At 41.9% G+C, this 24,852-nt stretch overlaps 1 protein-coding gene across 1 annotated transcript in view; it reads right to left on the minus strand.

Moving 5' to 3' along the window:
• Positions 1–23,035: 23,035 nt before the first annotated feature.
• Positions 23,036–24,852, minus strand: part of UTP23 (UTP23 small subunit processome component) — a 3,809-nt gene continuing 1,992 nt past the window's right edge. Inside the window, exons 2-3 of the mRNA XM_027884929.1 lie at positions 24,427–24,601; positions 23,036–23,548 (exon numbers count right to left, since the gene is read on the minus strand). Of these exons, the coding sequence (XP_027740730.1) occupies positions 23,162–23,548; positions 24,427–24,601 (562 nt within the window). The 3' untranslated portion in view covers positions 23,036–23,161. The remainder of the gene's footprint in view (positions 23,549–24,426; positions 24,602–24,852) is intronic.

The raw sequence follows: 24,852 nt of genomic DNA on the forward strand, positions 1-24,852 counted from the left end.
GCTGATGTCCCACACTGGCAAATAAAGGAAGTCAAATTTCAAAGGGTTATTCTTGACTCTCTTGTCATCCCTCTGCTACACCTGAGTGTGTATGGGGGTACTTAACATCCCTTGTGGGGGAGTGGGATTCGGATAAATTTTTCTGTTTCTAAAGCTCTCAAGTGCAACATCTTACAAATTCTTACTTGTGCAACATCTTTCCTCAAGGGGTTGCATTCATCTTCGTGCTTTTTCAAATATTTTTCTTCTATAAGACCTCCAAGGAGTGGCTGGGCTAAATACTGTGAACACAAACAGAAAAGCTGAAGGACCAAGAAGTAGGTTGTTCCAACACACGAGGAAGAAGTGACAGTTATCTGCATTTCTTGCTGACCTCTGAATGATAATCCATGTGAGGAGACAAGAACAGGAGGTAGAGGAAGGGAAGATTTTCCCTGGTTATTGTCACAGGAGCTGGTTTTACTTTTTTTTTAGTTTAGAACACCTTCATGCAGAATCAAAAAAAACATACAAAGAGTCAGCTAGGAGAAAATATTCGTATTAGACAAACACTAATGTTAATATTGTAAATAGAATGAAGTACCAGAAACTTTCTGGGAGAACACACCCTCCAATTCCATTTGGCTGTAGCTATTCCCCAGCAGCCAGGAAGAACAAAACAGATAGTATGGTTGCTCCAAGCTGGGTCTCTACATGTTCTCCCTCCCCTAGCCCCCCTGCTTTTCTTGTTTGCCCAACTTCTGTTTTCAGTAAAAACATTAAATATCATAACACAGCCTAAAACTAACACTAAATAATTGAGGACTGCGTTGTTGACCTTTAATCATGGATGTTTATAAATGTCATTTGACATTGATCAAGAATACATGCGATGAGAAACACAGAGTTGCTTATGACACTTGGCATCCTTCTGGAGCAGATGGGGGTTTAAAGTGCTTTCCATGCAAGGATTCCTCTCTAAACCCTTTTGCTACTTTTTTTTTGAATACTTTCTCCTTCCCTGCCTTGCAGTGCCCAGGTAGTGCTGGCAGTTATTTGTACAATTTAGTTTTCTAGGTTTGAGGACGGGGGAACTGATTCAGGGTAAAACCCACCAAAAGAAACCTATTTTTCTCCAGCTGGATCAACTCCCACATCCTGCACACTGGGCAGCCATACAGAAATTTGTTCAGCATAACACAAGAAGCACCAGGCAGGAGGATAAAGAAGGGAAGGAGTGAGGATTGCTTTCTTGGATGGCTGTGCCAACTTTAAGTGTGTGTTAAATCAGTCTATGAAAATTATTCACAGTATTGCTGTTTGAATTCAGGTGTCCTGGGCCTGGCTAAAACTGGTGTATTGGCATGTTCATCGTCAACTTGCACACTATTATTAATATTCTGCTTTTCCAAGGCAGAGGTAGAAAGTTCTCCCTCAAATCAGGTATTTCTGTGACAGAGCTCAAGTCCAACCTCTGCCAGCAGATGTGTCTGCACTAATTTTCTGTTCATTTTGTGAAAGGTAATATATCCAGTCCTCACATAACTGGAGAGTAAGCCAGAATTAGAGTCAACGTGCACTTCACCAGCAGCTTGTACCACACATCTCACTGGATTGCTAACTCTGAAATGAAGGGATGGGAATGCCATGAACCATTCCACTGCTGAGCATTTGTGCAGAAAAGCTCAGCTAAATTTGTCTTTGTACAAATTATTCGGCTTCTCATATTCCTTGACTACGGGACTAATCTCCAAAACAAAAGAAATGCTGATGTTTAAGGAATAGGAAACCACAGTCAATGTTGTGAGAAAAAATAGAAAGAGAAGCAGCTTAGTATGTGGATTTCAAGGCCAAATTTGATGCTTAGGAATGTTTCTCTGATTGGTGAAATAAGTGATGAGAGACCCTGAAAATAAACTAATTTTGCATTTTGTACTTGCATGAATGCAAGCTTGTACCTAGTCTTGATGATGCTGAGGGAGGCAGCAATGAGCCAGAAAAGGCACAAAAAGATTTGTTATGGTGGCAGCTACTTAGCAACACAAGCTGCAGGTTTTCCTTGATCTTATGTCAAGACTGAACGAAGTGCAAAAGAGACTGGTGCTTCCAGTGCAAAGTTTCATCTTTACATCTGCGAGAACCAGTTCCAGTTCATTAACTGTGGCAGGCTACTCCCCGGGGTGTGACTTAGGGCTGGGATCCCTGGGATCTCTCACCTTCAGCACCGAGCCTGCGGAATTACAGGGAGGCTCTGTTCAAATCTGATACGAAACAGTTTTAAAACCAAGCCCAAGAAGAGCAGTCCCCTCACGTGCAAGAGGAATCTGTCAGGAATATTTCAATCATCCTCACATCAGCTGCAAACCCCCCTCGTCTCTCTTGTGCTGTTCCCTGGGCAGGGTGACTTGACTGTCGGAGCATTGCAGGTTTTGTTGATCACCAAGGAGCTGCTTTTGGTGAGGCACAATGGAGCAAGCAGCTCAGTCCCTGGTGCACACGGCCATGGAGGAAGGTTTCAGTGCAGCTTGATCACCCAGAGCTGTTCCCTGGAGGGCAGATGCAGGTTACTCTCAACAGGCAGAGCTGGGGAGGAGGACGATGAGCCTTCCCCAGAGGGCAGTGTTAGGTCTAGCTAGAGGGGTGCACATATAGCCTTGCATAAAATTATTTTGCAGTTATGGCACTTTATTCTTATGACTTAGTCCCTGGAGATGTTGAAGATAAGACTGGATGTGGCACTTGGTGTCATGGTCTAATTGACATGATAGTGTTTGGTTACAGGTTGGACTCAGTGATCTCAGGGTTCTTTTCCAACCTAATTCTGTGATTCTGTGACCAGATTTCTGGAACCAAGGCTACATAGGCTCATTCTGTCCTGTGAAACAAAGCACAACCTTACCTCACATGCAAAATAAGGCATTATGAGTGGAAAATCACAATCAAAACATACTTACCCTACTGGAAGGAAAGACAAGACTACTCTTACTCTCTAGATTTTCATGGTTTCATGCCCTTGTTTATATTATTTGAAAACTTAAGCTTCTAATTAATGCTCTCCAAAATAATTCTGTTCCAAACACAGGATAAAGAATCCAGTTTAACCAAAAGGTACAAGTTAGCTTTGAGGCATTACCTTTTTGATTGCAGAGCGCATAATTCGATAAATCATCACCACAACACAGAGCTTGCACATGTTTGAAACACACTCTCCCCATAACTAGCTTCTAGATCCCAGTTAAATGTAGTAGAAACAGCTAAAATAGTTCCTTACAGACTGTAGTTTCTCTCTAATTTTTTCCTTCAATCAATTAAATTAGATCTTCTTTTTCAAGCTTGGGGTTTAGAAGCATGATAAAGTCTGGTAGGCATGAGTTCTTGATGAAAGCCATGTAGCTGTGGGCAAAAGTCCAAGAAAAGAAGATTTAAAGTAGTTAATTTCCTGGTGACTGAAGGATGTGTGTGACGTCATATGCATTTATCTTCCATTGTGACTCTGTATTTCCTTCTGGAAATAGAAGGAAAGTTGTCTTCATGGCATTTCTGCACTGGTATTTTAATTTTAGAAGACCTCACAGTAAAAAGGATAAAGAATCCAAGCAACCCAGGGAAGAATCTTAAATTCTTGAAATATTTAAAGTACTATGAGGTGGAAATAGCCCACAGAAAAATGTCATCACCTCTCTGCTACCAACCTAAATATCTTCCTGCACCACCACTCAGGACTGAGCTAACCTACTCCCTCCATGTCTAATTTGGTCTCACAGAGCCTGAAAACCATCCTCAGAATAAGTCTTTCCCAGAAATCACATTCCTGAATATCCTTTCCATGAGTCTGCAACTGTAGTCGTTTGGCTCTCAGTTATTTTTCTCCAGCGTTGGCGATTTGTTGTTTCTCTCAAATGTTCATCTGGCTCTGTTTTGCTTAATCGTAGTGTCTCCCAAAGGTCTGCACTAATGAGTTTCTGCATTCATACCATATGCTTTCTTTGCCATGGAGAAGTTTTGTTGTACAGAAAACAGATTTTGAGACTCTTTATATTCCCTTTCTCTTCTGTCTTCAAATCTGAAAGGTCTTCTAGGCAGAAGAGGCTTCTTGGGTCCCTTCACTCTACTAGATAGAATCAGACCACATCTAAGCAATGCTCCCACTTAGACATGAGACAAAACTTCAGAACTGGTTGTCCAGTTCCTTCTTGATGTGGATTTATGTTAACTTGTTTTTTTGTAGTCTTCATTTGAAATCCCAGAGGCCAAGGTCATCCACACACTCAAAAAGTGTCGGCAACCCTCGGTGACAGGAGACACCAATTTCCTCTTGAAGGAGCTGTGCTTCTCAGGATGGTGTTTACAGCCAGGCAGACAGGGGGGGACTGCTTCTGAGCAAGGAGAGGTTTTCAGAAGGTTTAGGAGGCTTGAGGAAGCTGGAACGCCAGCACCAGAGCACAAACTTTCCGGGAAAGACCAGGCCAGCTGCCCTGGAGGTAATCACAGCTAGACAGACTGTTGATAAAGACAACTGTCATGGTTTTGCCCAGCAGCCAGCCCCTGGGGCTGAGGATAGTTTTGTCCAGGTGGATTTCCAGAGAAAAAGCCAATCAAAAGTTTTAGTAACGCCTCTGCCAATTACATATTTAAGAAAACGGAAGAGAAGGTTGTGGCGCAGAAAAAAATTGGTAGCCATGTAGGAGCTGGTGGCAGGCCCAAGTGGGGCAGGGGCCCCTCCCCGCCCCAGCCCTGGGCCGGGGGCAGGTGTGGCACTGAAGCCCCCCTTCTCTCCTGTAAGAGAGTAGAGAAAAAAAACTTTGGAGAAGAACCTGTACAAGACGTGCTGCAAAAGGAATTCCAGAGAGAGAGAGAGCACAGCTTTCAAGGATGGAGGCAAGCACAGTGACAGTGATGTACACCAGGGCTGGGAGAACTATATAGAGGAGTTCACATTGGAGAGCACTGGGAACATATGGCAGAACAGATTTGTTTAGAATAATATTGGGGAGGAATAACAATTTTCCTATAGTGAAGGAGATATTTTTTTTTTTGGTACTGGATTAAAAAAAACATCACTCCCTGATATCCTTCAGAATTACATTATTTTCCTTTTTGGAGGCTGTCATTTCTCAACCTGTTTGTTAGTGGAGGTCAGGAAGGGCTGATGTGCTTTGTCACTATCCCAGAGCAGCACCCAGAGCAGCCAACCCCCTCAGCTGTGGTGCCGACTACAGCCCATCTCAGAGTTGTGCTGGACCTACCTTTGCATCCCTTCATGGCACTGAGATGGATATCTCAGACCCTCTTGGTGATGAGAGTCTCTCTGGGTAAGAGACTCACCACAGCTGAAGTTCCCTGGTGATGTCCTGCCCTCTCTGCTTTGCAAGTCCACTGGCAAGTGAGCAGAACTTTAACACTGGAGGATGGCATTTTTCTCTGAGACATTAACCAACTCCCAGGCAATGGAATCAAACCTTGGCTGATTATCTAGGCACTGCCGGAAGAGCAGAAGACAAAACTCTGCTTAGGTCTCCAAGGCACCAGTCCCAGTTTGTCTGCTGAAGTTACTGCTGCTACAGTATTTTACAGCATTTGAGATTTTTGCCAGGGTGTTTTTCATACATATTTTTTTTCAGTAAGAATGGATTTTCAAGTTGTCTAGTTTTTTCTTTTCCTGTTTTCACAGACACTTCCCAGTGTTCAGGATGCTTTAATGTAAACACTGGGCTCACCTAGAGGATATTCCCTGGTAAACTGACTATACAAGCTCAGATCTTTCATAAGCTGGCCAGACCTCTTGAAGCAGTCCAAAGTATGCTGCATTAATGTATGGGAAGAGAATTAATCTATTTTTATATCCATTTTCAATAAACCACAATTTTCTCCAAAACCTCTGCCTAGAACCTTTGCCTCCCAAATTGAAATATGTTTCTGAAAGTAATAAAATTTTCAATTACACCAGCAAAGTAGATATTAACATTTATTTCTCTGAGTATCAGGACTTCCCATCCCTCAAGAGATGTCTTCTGTGTATCTCTGCAAACTTGATAAATGAAGTACCATAAATTCAACTGATGTTCCACCTTCACAGCAGGGTTATTATAAAATGGGGAAAAGAATGATCCTACAGTAAGTGGAATCAGAAAAAATCTCCTTGTGTTCTTAGTATACTGAGAAATTTCTGGCGAAAATTAGGACAAGGTATTTCACTGCTGTATGTGCACATAACTGTAAGGGCAGCTTGACATATGCTTCACTCATTTAGAGGAAATATCCCTGGGATAGATGACCCAACTGTACAAAAATAACAGCCTAGTGATAAATTTAATGTGCAGCTTTGACCTACTGTCTAATCCTCCATCTCCTCAGTACTTTCTCATTTCCTAGCCCCCTCAGCTGTGGTTCTGTCTTCCTCCATTTCTTTTGCCTTTGCTTTTGCTTTTGCTTTTCCTTTTCCTTTTTCTTTATAACATTCAAACTACAGGACAAATAGTTCTTTTTCTTTGTCCAGGTATGGAGATTCCACCACTCTAGGCCAAAGGCAGGTGAAAGTCTACCCAATACTAGTGGAAACTTTGCTATAGGGACAAAAAAATCACTCTACAAAGTGTGGCATTTTGTCTCATGAAGAAAACAACGCTGAAATGCCAATGCTCTTGAAGTGAGAGGAAATCCCCCCCTGGATTTAACTGGTGCCTTGGTCCTGGAGTTTGGGACCAAGGAGCTGGATATCATGAGGAGACACTTGATGGTCCTGGCCGGAAACATGGTGATCGTGTCCCATGGGAGCTGATACTGTGTCACTGCTCACTCTCACTCACCGCTAGTGCTGTAACAAACAGAAATGGTGTTGTAGAAAGATGGTCTTCACTGCCTCATGGGAAGATGTAACCCTCTGCAACCAAGCACCGTGGTCACTCCAGAGGACTATGCTGGGCTAGTGTTGGCCACTCCTTCACTCTCTCCTTATTCCTTACTCTGAGAGAACATAAATAACATTCAAACATTATTATTAGCAGGTCATTGGCCAATTTGTTTAACCATTTTGGTTATCTTACGTGCTGTCCTTTTTGCTTTAGCTGACAGAGGAGGAGGGAGTCCAGGCAGGGAACCTCCTCATCTGACCCACACTCACACCCACTGGAGAAAGGGACACAGAAAAACATCTCTTTCACCTGAAACACAAACCTAGTGAACACTACAAATTCCAAATTACAATTAAAGCCATAGTCCAGAGAAGGAAGATCATCCCTTACTCTTTTGCAAGTTGGATGAGACAGAAGAAAGTGATTGTGGTTCTTGGGTTTTAAAAAGGACAGAACAAATTGCCTGTCACAGTCAGAAGCCACTTCCTCTCTGAAGGGAGTCAGGTAGAGGATTAGCCACTGGGTGAATATCATTGTTCATCACTGATCAATAGTTTGTTGTTTTCTTTTCCTCTTTTGTTGTCCTATTGTAGCTGCTGTCTGCCTGTTGTCTCCAAGCCCAGTCGAATGTCCACGGTGTGGTGAAAGCAGGCAAGGGGGCACATGCTGTAATAGAAGTCTGTCCTCTAATCCTGCACTTCAGATTTCTTCTAGTCAGCCTGTCCTGCTCAACAGGTACATTGAAAAACTCATGTGAGTAATGTAACGGCTGCTGTCAAAGAGCAGGAAATTGGGTGAGATGTTTTTTCCTTCCTTAAAATAACCTCAGACAAAACTGCACCCTCCTTGGACCATGCTTCCATCCAGGTATGCAGGTAACCTAGGTGTGGTGGGGCTCTCTGATGATTCTCCCCATACTTTATCAGAAGTCAAATAAAAATGCTCTTGATGCTGAAATAAACTACCCTGATGTACAGACACCTGACCTGGGTAGTGGTCAGTCTGGTGACTTCTTCCTTGAAGAAGGCTCCCAGATACCCGGCCTATCTTGTCCTACCCAAACCTGCAGGCACCCAGCCCTGACAATTGTTGAAAGTAGAGTACCAAACCAAATAGACCCTGGTTTTGGTCTCCTGCTCTTAAAAATCTGCTGCTTTTTTGAAACCCATCCTGCCCGTCTCTTCCTGCCAAGCTCCAACAGTGGATCCTGTTTTCTAGCAGCAAGCCAGGGCTGGCACAGCACTCACGTCTGATGGAAATGGCAGTTTCATTACTCCTAAGATGATTTGTTCAATGTGAAATGGGTGTGCTTGGCACAGAAAGATGTGTAGCAGATATCACAGACTGAACCAAAGGGTTTGGGGATACCTCATGCTTACTAAGAGGCATGGTCAGAAAAAGAGCCACCCATTCCCCTCTAAAATGCCCCTCTTTATGCAGGTAACAAAGATAGGCAGCCTGAATTCTGGTAGTAATTGGAAATGTTTTAAATTCCATTTTCAAGTCACATCTAGCAGGCAGGCAGGCTGTCATCAGCTCTGATTTTGCCATTTCATTTTCACTCACTCTCATTCATGTGGAAAGATCCTGGAGTGCCCTGGGCTGTGATCTGCCTAGTTCTATTTTTGGCTGTCTCCTTTCTGAAGGAAGGTGATTTCTCACATGTGGTTGTTTTCCAATTATCACTTGTTGAGACATACCCCCTGGTTATATTACAAACAGAATCAGGTGGCAAGTACATATTTACAAGTCTTTATTCTCAGGCACAGGAATACCTTATTGATCTGAGCTTTGAACTGAAGCTGTGGATACTCTTGGGAATCGTGTTTCTTCTGGGTGAGTTGACCCAGCCTCTTACTCTTCTCTGAGAGATAATATAAAGTATCATCTAATTTACTTGTGTGTATATGTGAATAGAGTATCAGTGGTCCATTGTACAAGATTTGAAATAACCAAGTGTCTCCCACAACATGCTCTGAAGTTTCCATTGTATATGATATGAAACAGGCTTTTTTTCCCCAGCTACTATTCACCCACTGCTCACCAAGCTGTTACACAGCTTCTTCCTTCATTTAAAAAGCTTAATCTTTTTGGTGTAAAATATTACTTTGTAAAGCACTTTACCAGGAAAAGCACGGATTTGTGGAGGGATGAGTGGGTGAGTTAGCAGTGCTGTGGCCTTTCTGTTTGCTCTGTCCCACTCACAAGATGCACAGGATTACCTTTGAGCTCTCTCAGCAGCGTAAGTTTGAAAGCCGGAAAAAGGATGATGATAAATGAAATATTTACATTAGTAGGGAGCAGATGGGCTCATTTTCCATCAAAAATTAGCTCAATTATTGACAGCATTAAAATAACACCTCAAATACAGGAGAAAAAAACTCATCAAGGAGGCTGGGGGTGGACAAGTAGTTGGGAGGGAACACAGCTGAGATAGCTGACCCCAAACAACCAAAGGGATACTCCCTACCATATGGTGTCATTGTCTGTGTATAAAGCTGGGGGAAGAAGAAGGAAGGGGAGGGGGGGATATTCAGAGTGATGACATTTGTCTCCTCAAGTCACCACTAAGCATGATGGAGCCCTGCTTTCCTGGGGACGGCTGAGCACCTGCCGGCCCATGGGAAGTAGCGAATCAATTCCTTGCTTTGCTTTGCTTGTGTCACGGCTTTTGCTTGCCTATTAAACTGTCTTTGTCTCAACCCATGAGATTTCTCACTTTTACACTTCTGATTCTTTCACTCATCCCACCAGCAGAGGAAGGAGCAAGTGGCTGTGTGGGGCTGAGTTGACAGATGGGGTTAAACCACGACACTTCCCCATCATCCACCGTCCCAGCAGAGTCACAGGGTGGGTCTCAGGAGTTCTCCAGTGCACTCCAGCTGCAACAACAGGACCAGCAGGGTCTTGTCTGGAGCAGCCTTGTAATCAGTTGAGGCTCCCTTCTATGTGAACATGCAGCTCAGTGAAACCTCCAGTCATTGGTTTTTCCTCCATTCTGGGAGCTCCCAAAAGTGGCAAAAAGTCCCAGCAAGAGCTGCTGAGAAGAGAGGATCTGTTTTGTTGATGCTATGGACATTTCACGGCTCATAACCTTTGATTTTTTTGGCAGCCACCTTTTCCTTTGCACCGCTGTGGTCAGCAGTTGTCTTTTCTTCTTGGAACTTGAATGAATTTGACATATTTCTGTAGTTGCTGTTACTTTGGTGAACAATTCACCCCAAAGTCTTTACACCAGCAGTTTTCCTCTTCCAGTTGTTTGCTCACACCTGACAGAATGATTTCATTAGACCAGCTTTAAGCTCATAGAAGTCAATGTCCCAGTTTCTTTTAGAGGTCGTTGAGACATGGTTCATTTTCTTGCTTGTAGCTTTGGAGACAAATTGAGATGCATCAACATGCTGGTAATTTCTGCTTTTTCTCACCCATGTTTTCATTTAGAGACATTCTACAATAGACGTTTTATCTCCCTTCTTTCTCTGCATTCTTTGATTCAGAAAATCACACTGGGGAACCAGCTCATAGAGCTTTTCATCTACAAGCACATGTATTCAGCCTATGGTGAGTTGCTTTGACTCTGGTTCAGATAAAAAAGAGTACCAGATGTAAATACAACAATTGTAGGGCCAGGGAAACTGAAGGAGAGAACCAGCATCTTTCTGAGCGTGCCAGAAGGATGCACACAGTAAGTGTAGGAGCTCACTGTCTAAAATATGAACTCCACAGGTCTAGACTGTGCAACATTACTTTGTACTTGGACACCTGGTCTTGGAGGTTTCTGTGAGCAACAGTGAACAGAAGGAGTGCTGAGAAAGAAATAAAAGGTACAATCACACTGCAAAAATCATGGGCAACAAATTGAAAAGTTCAGTAATAGCACCATATAGCTGGGATGGAAAATGCCCTAAAAACATATGATTGCTCTCTGCAGAGGCTTGCAGTTGAAATTTCTATCCACTAAGAGGACTATTTCCTTATCAAATGTGACAGAAGGCAGAGCAGACTGTAAGGTTCTGTACAAATATGAACTATGGCCATTATTTAAAGCCACCCTACTGAATAGTCTGACACCTGGAAATTCATTTAGCAGTGAGAACAGTTATTTTGTCCATGCCTAAGTCATATTTTTGAACCTTTTCTACCTGTCAGTCATTAAGTTAGAAATAATTATGAGATTGAATAGCATGTTAAGAGAAAAGTGAGTAGTATGAGAGAAAATAAGGTCATTTTCCTCTATTCAGCTTCATTTTTCCTGTTCCTTTCTGTGCCATTCTCACCCCCTATGAGGGATTCATACTAATGTGAAGGAAAAATCAAGTGGCCTGGAAATACTTCGTTCTGAACGTGCACTCCTGATCCGTGGAGCTGTCTGACAGAATAAACTGCTGTGGTGGATTTTATTGAAATGGTGTTTATTGAAAAGAATAAGCAAGGGAGTTAATTTTTAAGGCAGCAAGGGTAAATTTGCTACAATTTTCCAAAGTTAATTAAAAATGGAACAATCCTGTGAGTGCATCAGTGTTCCTATTAATAATAAATCAATAAAACAATGGGTTCAAATCACGGAATCAGTAAATTAATGCAGTGAGTAATCAAAATGGAGCCTGAGGTTGGCAATGAAAGGAATTACTTTGTATTAGTCCCGTTTCCAGCTCTCACAAGAGCAAGGAACAGCATTCAAAGAAAAGGCAGCTCCCTTTCGCCTCTGGCTGCAGGCTTTAGTAGTCTAACCAGCACATGAAACTATCTAGACAGTGAAGAATCATTTTGGTTTCAGGACCATGCCAAGAAGACATTTCAAGCCCACCCTGTTTCACTCTGAGGAACTGCAATTTAGAGTTCTCAGAGGTTCCTCTGTAACATGGCCTTTTAGTGCTGAGCTGCTGCCAGTGGTTTCTGGTTAACTGTTCTCTCGAAATACCAACAAAAGCTAGAAACTTCCCAAAGAAGATTAAAAACTCCTTCCATGAGGTGCAAAATAAATGGTACAAAGAGGACCCACTGCCCCCAGGTTAGCTGCTCTTTTCCCTCCCAAGGCACTTCTTCGCATCAGCAAATTGCCGGGCACTGCTCTTCTGAGCCGTCTGCCTTGTGGAGAGGCTGTTCCAGCACAAAGATAAACGTGTCCTGTAGTAATGACTCCAGATGAGTGGAAGTGGAAAGGTTACCTGAGATTAGACACTTCTCCTTTGTTTATATCTATGACTCTGAATTTGCTATTCCAGAATAAAATGTCTATCAAATGGTGGCACCTAGAAAGCCACCTACGTGAATGTCACAATACATCCTCCCTCCAGACCTTCTAGACTAAGTGTTTCTATATGGACCACCCTCCCTGCCATCCCTGCCCTCTATGCCTACTGATCAGCCAAATTAGTGACAAAACTTCAGAGGAGTTTGAAATAATAGCTTTATTTTATTGTTTGTTTTATTTGAAGTCCCTTTAAAACTCAGTCTTACTTCTCAGAAGAGAGATCTAAGCCTCCTTGCTGTGTCTGTGACATTCTTGCTGCCCTGTCTTCATCCTGGCAATTTCAGGAAGCTATACTCTGTAAAACCAAATGCCATGCTATTTTCCAAATATTTCATGCATTTTTTTTGTCATTACAGAGTATTCACAAAACAGTGAACTTGGAGATGTTGTAGAAACTGTGGAGATTTAGTTCAGGCTTCACTGATGAAGTTTTGAGAGCCAAATTTTTAAAGATGCTTGGAGATCCTGACAGACAGCTTGCAGGATTTTTAGTACTATCTTCACAGCTGATTTGTAAGATTTTGAGTTTCTAACTCCCACTCAGATCAGTGCCTTCAGAAATCAGGTGTAATGCTAAATTACACCTGAAGGGTGGTGGGTGCTTTGAGCAAGTGTAAACTTGTCTTATGCATTTATCTATGTTTAAAATCCCCCTGTTACTTAAATACCTGTTACTGTGCAAAGTGTTCCATTAGGTATCTTTTCGTATGTTTATCCATTCTGGTGTATTGCTTTAGTTAGGAAGGTGGCTGTCAGATGAACACACTCTTTAAGAATGGACTCGGATATTATAAGCACAAGATGAGGAAGCCAAAATGCTCCAATTTTATCCCTCATATAAAAAGTGGAAAAGATATTTCTGCTTTTGTTTGCTTGTGTATAACGTTGGGTAAGGAACAGTTCCTGGCCTGATGTCCATTGGCACAGGTTATTACACAAGAGAGAGGGTTAAATCCTGGTCAGGGTGGGTCCAAAACCTGATGTAGTACTATCAGCATAATTCCTATCCGGGCACAGTGAAGTCCTCCGTGGTCACTGGATCACACTGAACAGTCAGAATAACCAAATGACTGCTTCCAGCTGAAATCACTGCTATGGTACAAAGACTGGGGGTTCAGCCTGCTGGGCACAAACACATCACATCTGGCAGAGCCGCTGAGGCTGTGCCACCACTGAGTACCTCTAAAGGGCTGGGTGGGCCACGGTATCCCTGCCATAGACTTCTCTGGCAGAAGGGGAAAACATACAGGCAGGTTTTGCTGGATTTGACATATATTTAACGAATAAGAAAAAATGCATGGTAAATTCATTAAGACTTTTCCGTGGGGGTCTCTAACCAGAGTCCCCTAGACGGGATTTGAAGGACTTGAAACAAGATGTAGAAGTTTTCCCCTTGGATGAGGCCCAGATAACACACTGGAAAGATAAATGCACACTTCTCTCCTCATCGTCTTTCATTCTTTGTAAAACGTTTAGGCTTAGATCTTCCCTGGAGATAAACTGGCACGGATTCACTCATTGCAGCAGGAGTGTAATAATTTACAAAGGGCCTGTGCATTTTAAATCATGACACTTATGGTAGAAAGAGAAGGAATATTGCAAACCACAGTCTCTCCTGAAGGACCAGGCCCTGGTCCTTGCCTTGCTGCTCTCCCTGACCCCACTCTAAAGCCAGACTCGGTGGAGGGTCTCTCTCTTGTTCACCAGCACCTGGTGTGACCAGGGCACAGGGGCTGCAGCCAGCACAGCTCAGTGCCCATCGTGTGCCCACCAAGGCCAAGCTGGCGTGGCAGGCTTCCTGTGAAGCAGCACCCTGGGGACCCCACACGGGCTCTGCAGCCACCTCTGGGCTCCCCAGGGAGCTCAGGGTGCCTCACACCCTCCCACAGCACAGCCAGAGTCCAAGGCCCAGCATCCAGCCGGGCATCACCAACCCCCCAGCCTCCCACCGGATCCTTTGCAGACCTCCAGGTTTCCACTGAGTGTCCCTCTGAAGTAATTAATGCCGAGGGCCGCATGCTGATTCCGCAGAGCCCATTAATCACTTTTGCTGAGGCACAGGGACTGTTTGTACAGAGTTTGCAGAGATTATCGCCCTGGCTCCGGGATTTGTCACGCTGCATTACAAATGGTGCTTTAGTGAGCTCCTCAGGTCCCAGTGGGCCATAACCTGTCTGAGGCAAAGGCAAATATTATGGAGCAGCAGCGGTTTCCCAAGAAGGGGCTTATCTGTTCCAGATTGCTTGATGGTATAAATAGGACTTCGATATGTGAATGCAATTAATTCCTCAAGGGTTACATTTGATAATGGCACTGAAATTAATCTTCAGTCACAGAAATAACACTGGTTGTTTCAGGGAGTTCAAGTAAAAGCCTGTAGAGATATCCACTATCCCATCAAAAATATTGCTTTATTTCCCTTTCTGATAGAATTATGTTATTATTATTGTAACCTGCTGAGATTTCTTTTTTGAAGATGTTCTAACTAGGATTAATTCATTAGTAACCAAAGGAAAGGGCACAGCAATCACAAAACAGCTGAGCCTCATGCACTGACCAGCATGAGCGGGAGGTTGAGCCAGTGTTCCCAGCTTTCAGATCCACTTTCCCATCCAAAACTCAGTAGAAGGGTGAACCAAGATGGGGCACCCTCAGATATGCCAAACAAGTGGTGCTTACCACTGGGCAGATGAGTAGGATACCAAGAGAAATTTATCCAGGGATCAAGACACATAGTTTTGGCCCAATCATGAAAAAAAGATGCCAAGAAATCCTTCAGGAAAAAAAAAAAAAAAAGTGAAAGCAGGGCACTAGCCTTCTTCTTCAGTATCTGGTACCAGATACATTTGTGGCAGAGGTAAGCTTGTGCTTAACTGGAGGGTAGCTAAGAAAACTTTAATCAAATGTGGTTTTAAAAAAGCATACATGAAAAAAAAAGTTTTGTTATTTAGAAGTTTGGTAATTATGTATTTTGAGCAATCCTACCACCTGCAGCTTAAGTCAGCAAGCTACTTCAGAGAGTTCTGGAAGGCACAAGTGAACAGATGGTGTGTTTGTGACACCATCAGGTAGTGGGCAGTGAATATTAGTAAACTGGCAAGTATCCACCAAAAATTGTTCCAAAGCACATAATTAAATATGTTATAAATAACAACAACAGCAACAACTAATAAAGAGAAATAAAAATCAATAGTTGAAAAGGAAAGAATGTGGGGAGGAACCAAGATTTTTTCAGATGAATTATAGGACCTTATTTCTTATCTTTTCCTAGTCCATTACACAGAGAGACCAATTAAAAATCTAATAAATTAAACACCTCTCAAATATCTTATATAACTGAAGCAATTAGTCTACCATTTTGATACTGTCAAGCATATATATTAACAATGTTCTAGTTCTCACTAGCCCTAAGAAGTAAATACAGACTTGAAAACAAATCCTCCGGACATCACAAAAAACCAAATAGATAGAAGAAAATTCCACTGACTGGCATAAAGCAGTGATTTGTATGAATGCCATATCCCCATTTTAATTTTACTGTCTTCATCTCAGAAGCTTGGCAGGCCTGCCTAGCACTGATCTTTGTGCAAATCTATCTCTGACTCAAGCTTGACACAAATGGTGTTGTTTGTGTTTAGGGCAGCAATAAATCTGACTTCTTTTCTACTCAATTCAAAAAGAAATACTGCAATTCTGTGGGCATTCTGATGATGATGTAGAACTCCTTTAAAAAAAAAATCCAGGTAAATTAATATAAAAAAATCTAATGTGAACAGGCTGAACATATTCTGAACGGCAAAGGAGGTAAAACCTACAAGTGGGATAAAAATACAGACACAGGACTTGGGGGAAGTTTCTGGTTATAGACATGCAGCCATGTAGCCTTTGAGGACTACAAGAACCTTTTGAGGACATACAGAGGCAGTCAAGAGGGCTAAGGCTCGGCTAGACCTGAAATTGGCCAAAGATGTTAAGAAGAGTAAAAATTGGGTCTTTGGACACACAAGTGATAAGCAGAAACACAGGCAAGATATAGGACCATTGCTAAACAGGGCAGTGAAACTAGTGCCAGGCCATTGTCTGTAACATTTGAAAAATTGTGGGGATCATGGGTGGGATCAATAGTGGGCCCCATGATGCTGAATATCTTCATGAATGATCTGGATGATGGGATTGAAAGCAGCCTCGCCAAGTTTGTTGATGACACCAGAGTGGGTGGGGATGTGGACATGTCAGAAGGGAGAGACATCTTACAGAGAGACGTGGACAGGCTGGAACAGCAAGAACTGGATGAAGTTTAAAAAGTGCAAGGTCCTGCACCTGGGACAACATAACAAAGGGCCCAGAACAGGCCATAAAGATGGATCAGAGTGTGGGATAACCTGCCCTGTGAGGGAGGACTGAAGGAGTTAGGTCTTTTCTCCTTGAAGAAGAGAAGGCTCAGGGAGAACTCAGCACTGTATTCCAGTATTTAAAAGGTGGCTACAAAGAGGACCTAAGACTGTCTCTTCACAAAGAGTCATATAGAAAACATAAGGGGCAATGGGAACAAGCGTCACTGGCAGAGGTTTCATGTCAACATAAAAAAAAAAAAAAGAAGATATTTTTTACAGTAAGAACTAATCATTCAGTGTGACAATTTCCTCATGGATGTGGTGGAGTCCCCATCACTGGAGGTCTCCAAGATGTGATTGAACAGGATGCTAGATAATCTCACTTAGGCTCCCTTACGTGTGAAAGGTTGGACCAAATGATCTTTCAAGGTCCCTTCCAACTCAGGCTGTTTTATGATTCTATCATATTGAAATTATGATTTACATCTTAATTTTAGGGCACAAGGATACCATCATAAGCCAAGTGTGTGGCTGACTTTCATTTAGGATTTACTGTGTGTTGGGCAAAGTTGGGCTCTTCCAATAATATCAGCACAGTAGCCAGTTGTCTTTCGAATGTCGTCGTCTCGTTGTCTAATGGTGCCAATCCGTGGAGAGCTTAGGAGCTCAGGGAAATTCGTACACTATTATTCCACAGGCAAGAAGCCAACAAACGTTCAAGAGCAATGGCATTCAGGTCAAGCAGGGAGTCTGTGGCAAACAAAAAGCTGAATGCAGAGTTCCTGTCCTGCACCTTTTCTCACAAGACTTTTCCTGTTCATGCTCTTCTGCGAAGAACATCCATCACAATGCAGGGACATTCTGAAGCTCTAAGCTGAAATCTGCTTTCCTGTTAGGTGCTGCTCTTTGTGATGCAGAAGACACTTCAGCTTGGAAAAGAGATGAATGAAGACAAATATCACAGATATGTATGCAGTCACGAGTGGCACGGGAAGTGTGACTAAGGAATGACTGCTTAAACTTTCACCCATTACAAGGGCCAGCTTGTAGGTAGCACATTCAAAACTGATACATAAAAGTATTTTTCATGTGTTCAGGTTGTGCAGCTCCTTACCACAGAAAATTAGAGGCTTAAAAGTTTACATGGTTTCAAGGAGAGACTGGACAAATTAGTGAAAGAGAGATTCATTATTTGCTGTTAAAAAAATATATTTTTCTGGGGTCAGGAACTCCCTAAGAAATTATCAGAAAGTTGGAAAGTCATTTGGGGAAGCACCAAAAAGATGTTTTGTCAACTTTCATAATACTCCTAAGGAACTGCTTTCAGCCACATTTGGAGGCGTGATGCTGGGTGAGACAGATTTTTGGACCACTTCAGAAGAGCCTTGCTTGTATTCTTCGGAGCTGAAAGAGAGGTCAGGGTGGGAAGAGGGAGCCAGGAATTCTAGAAAAGTGCTCTCTTCATTTTTTCTGAAAACCTGCTTGTCAAAATGGGTGCCAATTTACAGAGTGAAAAATTTCCTCAGTATTTCTCCAAGACAGTCTGAAAAATTAACCACCCTGAAGAGTCAAATCAGTAGCATCTTTGGCCCCAGAGGAATTAACATGGCAAAATGATCATTCTGGATCAACTAGAAGTCGAGACTGCAACAAGAAACTTTCAAGGTTCCCTACTGAGCTCCTGGAAGGAGATTAGACTTTAAAAAAACCCCATGCCATGCTCTGGGTCATGATCTCCACAGCCAGAACTGCTGGCTATCCCAGACTATTGCTGTGAGTACACACAGGAGCAATTAACTGCATGGATTCACCCTATCAATAATGGCATGAGTCGGTTGCTCCTGGATGTAATATCTGTGTGCTGGGCAGTGAGCCACGTGCAGTGTTAGGCAAGCTCTACAGCAGAATGATTTGGCTGCAAACCTGCTAGTGCTGCAAAGTGTGTAATATTGAAAAACCATAAAGACACAGAGTGTTTGTCATCATGAGACCTACATTCTGCAGGAACTCTTGGGCTATCAACACAGGATCTGCAAGTGGTTTAGTCAGTCCAGCTTCTTGTTTTAAAAAGGCAGAAACTGAGACACAAAGAACAATGAGGTTTTCTTAAGGGAATTGGAACCATTTTTTTTTTAAATTTGCTTATGGTTTATTATTTTGTTCCCTACTCTCCTTGACTGCTGAGCCATTCCTGGTTCACCTTTTGCCGCTGACCAATTCTTTCCTCCAGTTAAGACTCAGAAACCCTTATATATATTTTTCTTTCTTCCTTGATTTCTTTAAATCCCAGTGACTACTGTCTGTTTTCTTCCTTATAGCTCTTGACTCTGGGTAGTTTTTAATTGGACCCTTGTTAACAGCTTCATTGTTTCCCTGTATCCATACACAGAGCACAGCTGCATGCTCTCCCTCTCAACCACAGGAGAAGAAATCAGAAAATAAAGTCCCCCTGAGAGAGCCCAGCCAGTCTCTTCCATAACAAGCTGTAGCAACTTTTACAAAATGACTGCCTCTGCGGGCAGACAGCTGAGCTCTCTGAGACAAATCTGAGGCTCAGAGTGCACAGACATAATAATTATCAGAAATACATCACAAGCCCCTCTCCTGGAATTAGTTAGACCATTCCTAAATCACAAGGTGCAGTTTCTCTCTCACTCCTGATTCTCTGGGTACAAAAACTTTTGCTTTCTGTCATTCTCCCTCTGAACACTGCAATCTTTCTCCCTTAAATTGTAAATGATAACACCTGCTGGGGCTCTTATTTGTTCATTTCCGTATCTCCGGCAGCTCCCTGTGTGAGATATTACGCCCACACAGAGGTATGAAATATACAGTAACTGCTCGTGAAACTTCTATCTGAAAGATGCAATGAGTATAAATCATGGTATTGTTCCAACGTTCTTCATCTTGTCTCTGACAGAACATGCTCAAGAAACTCCAGGAACACTCTAAAGCTGATGCAGAAGTCATTCACAGTGTACCAGCATAGCTGAAAACAAATGAGCAGAACTGCTCTGGACATCCTATTTTCTTTTCCCCACCAGGATTTATTTATTCTTCAAGTCATATCGTATTCATATTTACTTTGATGATTCATAAACATCCCAGGTTCCAGAAGCTTCTAATTAACTCATCTATTTAGTGTCATTAACAGATGCTCAGAGAGTGATTTATTGTACAATACCAGATCACACCAACATACAAATCCAGCCAGTTGAATTGGCAGGCAGTCTAGATAAATATCTTCTGCTGTTGGTAGATGAAACTCTGTCCTAAATTCAGCATTAATGCCCTGCAGACTGTGGCTGACATATTGTTTTCTTCTTCTATCACTCTGCACATGTAGCATACATAGTACACTACAACACTGGTTATTTCCCTCTCTTTTAAAAGAAAGATTTAGTGAAGTACTGCCTAGGATTTGGGGTATATATTTATACTGAGAAAAGAGGAAATCAATAGCCCCAAAAAAGTTTTTGTTCATGCTTGTTTTAATTTACTTCTGACTTTCTGTAGTTTCAAAACTGAAACCAGTCCCTCTGACACCCTACAGCAAAATGATCTCAAACTTCATTTGAAAAGTTATATTTGAAACCCTGTCTATACTACAGTTGTGGCCACAACTCCAGATCATTTCTTGTTAAATAAGGCAGTGGCTTTTTGGGCAGAACATGGAGTGAACACCTAGAACAGCAAAGTCAGCTCTACAGGTACTTCCACAGTGGTGTTTTCCACAGGCCTAGGAATGCTCCCAGTGACTCGCACCCCTGAATTACTAGAGGGACTCGTCACGGTTTGTAGCCCGGGCCAGCTAAACCTCACCAAACCCTGGCAGGCAGAGGCAGCACAGCCTGAGAGCATCCCCAGGGGGCCGTTCTCCAGCAGCCACGTTGGTGGTGTGTGCTCCGAGCAGAGCCCAGCCCGTCCAGCTGGGCTCGGGCTCACAGGCAGCTCCGAGAGCTGTTGATTTAATGGTATAAATACAGCCAGTCAGTTTGGCCTGGGTGGGCTTTTTTTTTTTTTTTTTCATATTTCAAAATGGTAACAAAACACGGTCTGATTGCTTGTTGCCTGGGCAGGAGCTCTCTCCCAAAGATGACAGACAAGTTATTTACCTTCCTGGTGGAGAGCTGCAGCTATGCAGACAAATTTTACAGCCTTTCTCTTAAGAGCTCGCTCCCTTTACATTCCAGTTCTTCCCAATGGCAACACCATGACTCAGTTTGTGTTAATAAAATGCTAAGGAAACATAGATAAATACTGTTTTAAAATCCTTACGGTGGGAGTAATTAGATGACTGTTAAAATACTCTTTTTTTTTTTTTTTCAGGCATTAGGGTTTTGTCTATCTATAAGTGGATTTAAGCTTTATGTTTTAACTACAGTGAAATGGACTACAGCAAATAATTAAGGTGTTTTCTTCTCTATTTTTAAAAACAATGTTTTTAGTAAGGTCACTGGGTTTTAGTATACTTTTGACTCACAATGAGATTTTGATGCTGAACCACCTCTGTCTGCTCCAAGCTTTACTTACAGCAGTGATGTCTGTGGGTGGGTTTGGGGAAGGGGAAGAATTACAAGCAATATTTATAGGAGAATGAGAAGTAAAACTACAGTAACACGGGACTGTGCCCAAATGAGTGAAGGCAAAAGGGCTATGACAGCTTGAGAAAGGCAATGTACATTAAACAAATATGCTGCAGTAAGATATTTTTAGGAGTTACTAAATTTCTCCTCAGGACTCACTTTGGCTTCTGTCTCTCACAGTCCATTTCCAAGATGCATGAGGTCTTGTATGGAACAGCAAAGGCATAGTCCACTACTAATGGCCATGTTAGGAGGAACAGCTTGGACTGGGGCTACAGCAGCAGAGTCCTGTGCACCTTCCTGTGCTGGCCAGAGGGATACACTGCAGATTCTGGGGAATGGCCCTGCAGTTTCTGCTAAGACTGGCTAACTCCCATCACTCAAGCTGGTTTCTCAAACTCCATGAAACAGCTGTCCATATAATTTGAAAGGCCAACAGGGAGCACCACACAGTACAGCTGTGTACCCAGATGTTTAAGAACCTGCGCAGACAATGCACAGAAAAACTACCTTGCAAACATATGATACAGAGGCTGAGGTATTGTTTAGGGCATGTGGCTTAAACTCATGCAGACAAAGAAACAGAAAGCTTTCCTTTTAAGAACTACATCTTGGTTAAGAAGAAATGCACTGAGAAAAGTTAAAAATCTGGCCAGTGATGACTGGGAATACTGTGAGAGCACACCTGTGCCATAGCATGTGCTACAGAGCATACCCCTCTATTATGTCATCTCAGTCACTCACTTCCGACTTATTGCCACCAAACATGTAAATAGGCATAGGAAGCAATAGCTACTAAAGAAAATTGGGTACTTGAAACAGATTTGGAAACTTCTTCCTTGTGCTGCTTTAGGCTGGGACAGTTTTCTTCACTGTAGCTGTGGTTCTGGATTTGTGCTGAAAACAGTGTCAGGATGTTTTTGTTGTCATTGAGAAGTGCGACAAAGCCAGGACAGCTGATCCCAGCTGACCCAAGGGATACTCCAGACCACACGGCATCATGCTCAGCATATAAAGCTGGGGAAGAAGGTGGGAGGGCATTGAGAGTGACAGTGTTTGTCTTCCCAGGTCGCCATTACACAATGGAGCCCTGCTTTCCTGGGGATGGCTGAACACTTGCCTGCCAAGGGGAAGTTGTGAATGAATTCCTTGTTTTGCCTTGCTTTGTGCGTGGCTTTTGCTTTCCCTATTAAACTGTCATTATCACAACTCACAAGTTCTCTTACTTTTACTGTCCAGATTCTCTCCACCTCAGTGTAGGGGCAGTTGAGAAAGTGGCTGTGTGGGGCTGAGCTGCTGGCTGGCGTTAAACGACGACTCTCCTCCAACCCAGCTCTGTTCTGTCCATAACCTTACAGAACAGTGAAACAGGTAGCAGGGCCTGAGTCCCATCACTGTCAGCTGCCCTGTATTTCGGGACCCCTGCACAGCTGTGCTATACTGGTGAAGGCATTAGGTGTCAGCCAGCGCTTTGATTCAGCACTTTCACGTTGTATTCTTCCTATTTAAAAATTAAGAATAAACTACAGATGAAATAGACCAGAGATGCTGTTATATTGTCAGAAATATCAACACAATTGCACCTCTGCGATCTTCTTAATAAATGAAGATCAAGAACAACAGACAGATAGGTCCACGTGGTATTTACAGAGTAATTTAGTCTGGATGTGACTTCTGAAGGCATCTGGTCACTTTCCAAGAGTTAACTTTTGTATTCAAACAATAAGGATAAATAAGACATTGTGTTATTTTAGGTCAATTTCATATTCTCTAAAAGACTAATTGTCAAAACTAGTCTTAATAAGAATAGCAACCTTGATTTAGAAAGAAGTCTAATGTCCCACCAAAATCCATATGGAAGCCAAGAAGCATTTCTAAAGAATTGCTACATATCATGTGAATTCTGACAGGAACCAAGATGCTGGAGAGAATAATGAAACATGAGGGTTCCTAAATATTTTGTCACAAACCCAATTACTAAATAACAGAACAAGTTATTAGGACAATCCTGTAAATGTTAAGATACAGTAATAAGCAGATGACCTAATAAAAATAAGTTTTAATATTAACAACTCAATTTCATGTGACTGCATAATAATCTTTCTTTTTGCAAAGTTCAAACAGTGTTCAAGCCCTGTGTTGTTTACATGGATGGGCTTATTCTCCTTCATTCTTCTGCACTGCCGGCACGGCTTCTGCTTTAACTCTATTTCGCTTTCTTTTTCTTCTTTTCTTCTTTTGAGCAGAAAGTTCTTGACTCTCCTGTGTTTTCTTCTTTTTTTTCTTCAGACAGCTGAGCGGATTGGGGCCACCTGCCCTTTTGCGTTTTCTCCTCTTTTCACCTTCTTGCTTTGCTAGTCCTTCTTTTTCTTTAAGCTCCACAATACTTTGTTTTTGGTACTCTGGAACAAGCTGGTTTGTCTGCAACTTTTGAACAAATGCCAAAGATTTAGGAGAAGGTTTGTCTAACACCATCGTGTTCTGAATAATAAAGAGGAGAGGAACACCAGGCTTCTTTTTCACTTTGTTTGATAAGTCCTGGTCCTGCAAAATTAAATACTTTAGTCAACATTTTGGGATTAAATTATATTTGCAATTCAAATGCACCTACTTTTAATAACAAAACTATGAAGATAAATTACATTATGAAAAAGATAAGAAACTTAATCTAGCAGATTTACACTGCAGTGCCTTTCAGAGCAATTTAAATTTCAATTTCTCTCCTAATTAGCCATACTTCTAATGGAAAATTTATCAACATTTCCTTTTTACCTTCATGTATATGCACACATGCACTTTTTGAGGAAAAAGTCCCAGTTCACTGGTATGCAGACCACCATTCCACAAGAAGTAACCTAACTTCTTCTGCCACAAACCATCCTAAATTCTTTTATCTTACGTAACTATACAGAATTCTACTATAAATCTTTTTATATATATTGTGTATCACTAATACATACAGTCCCAATAACAAACCCAGAAAAAAAAATGCCTTTCTCATTTGTAGAGTTATTTATTCTTTAGTCCAAAATTTCTTAAAATTGAAGTTATATGGATGCTTGACACTAATTTCACTTTTCAGACTACTGTGAAAAGAGTTCAGGGAAGGAAATGCACACACAGACAATATGCAAATTAACATTCATGAGTTGTTTTCTTACGTCAGTAGGTAGTCACTATGTTTTCTACACTTTCTGCTGAACTAAGCAATATTCCTATAAGGTAAAAAAATCTAGTCATTCAAGTAAGAGAAAAGATTCCTTGCTTCATAATTAGCAAATACATTTAAGAGGTTTTACATGATTAATTCCCACAAACTATGTAAAAATCTCATAACTGAGGTCAGTGGAGGCTTCCTTATCTTTAGGTATCAAAGCATCACTTGAAATGAAATGGAGTTAATGTTTCCCATGAGCTTTTACCTGTGTAGCAATAAAGAAGTGATGAGGGTTGCCGTCTTCAATCATGGAAAGTAAACAGGTGGAACCACTCACAGGATCCTTGTGGTGAGAACACTTTCGAACTTCAAATCTCTGGGCAATTAATTTTGCTCCATACAGTGCTTTCCCCAATGATTCCAATTCTTTTATAACGCATCTGAAAACCAAAAGAAACAATGATTTCTAAACAAAAAAATAAACTCACATTTTTTATAATAGCAGAAGGCTGACATGAGTTATTTAAGAATGAGCAACACCCAGTTGTTCAGGTTCTATGATTTGTAAATGGTACCCAGAAATCTGAAAGCAGTAGCCCATCTGAAGACATCAGCAAGGTTTCCTTAGTTGTAAACATCATTAACTAGTAATAACTTTAAGTTATATTACACGATTTAAAAACATTTCACA

Source organism: Empidonax traillii, unplaced genomic scaffold (assembly GCF_003031625.1).
Source record: "Empidonax traillii isolate 1590-97213 ecotype Southwest subspecies unplaced genomic scaffold, ASM303162v1 scaffold157:size2224338, whole genome shotgun sequence".
Taxonomy (NCBI): domain Eukaryota; kingdom Metazoa; phylum Chordata; class Aves; order Passeriformes; family Tyrannidae; genus Empidonax; species Empidonax traillii.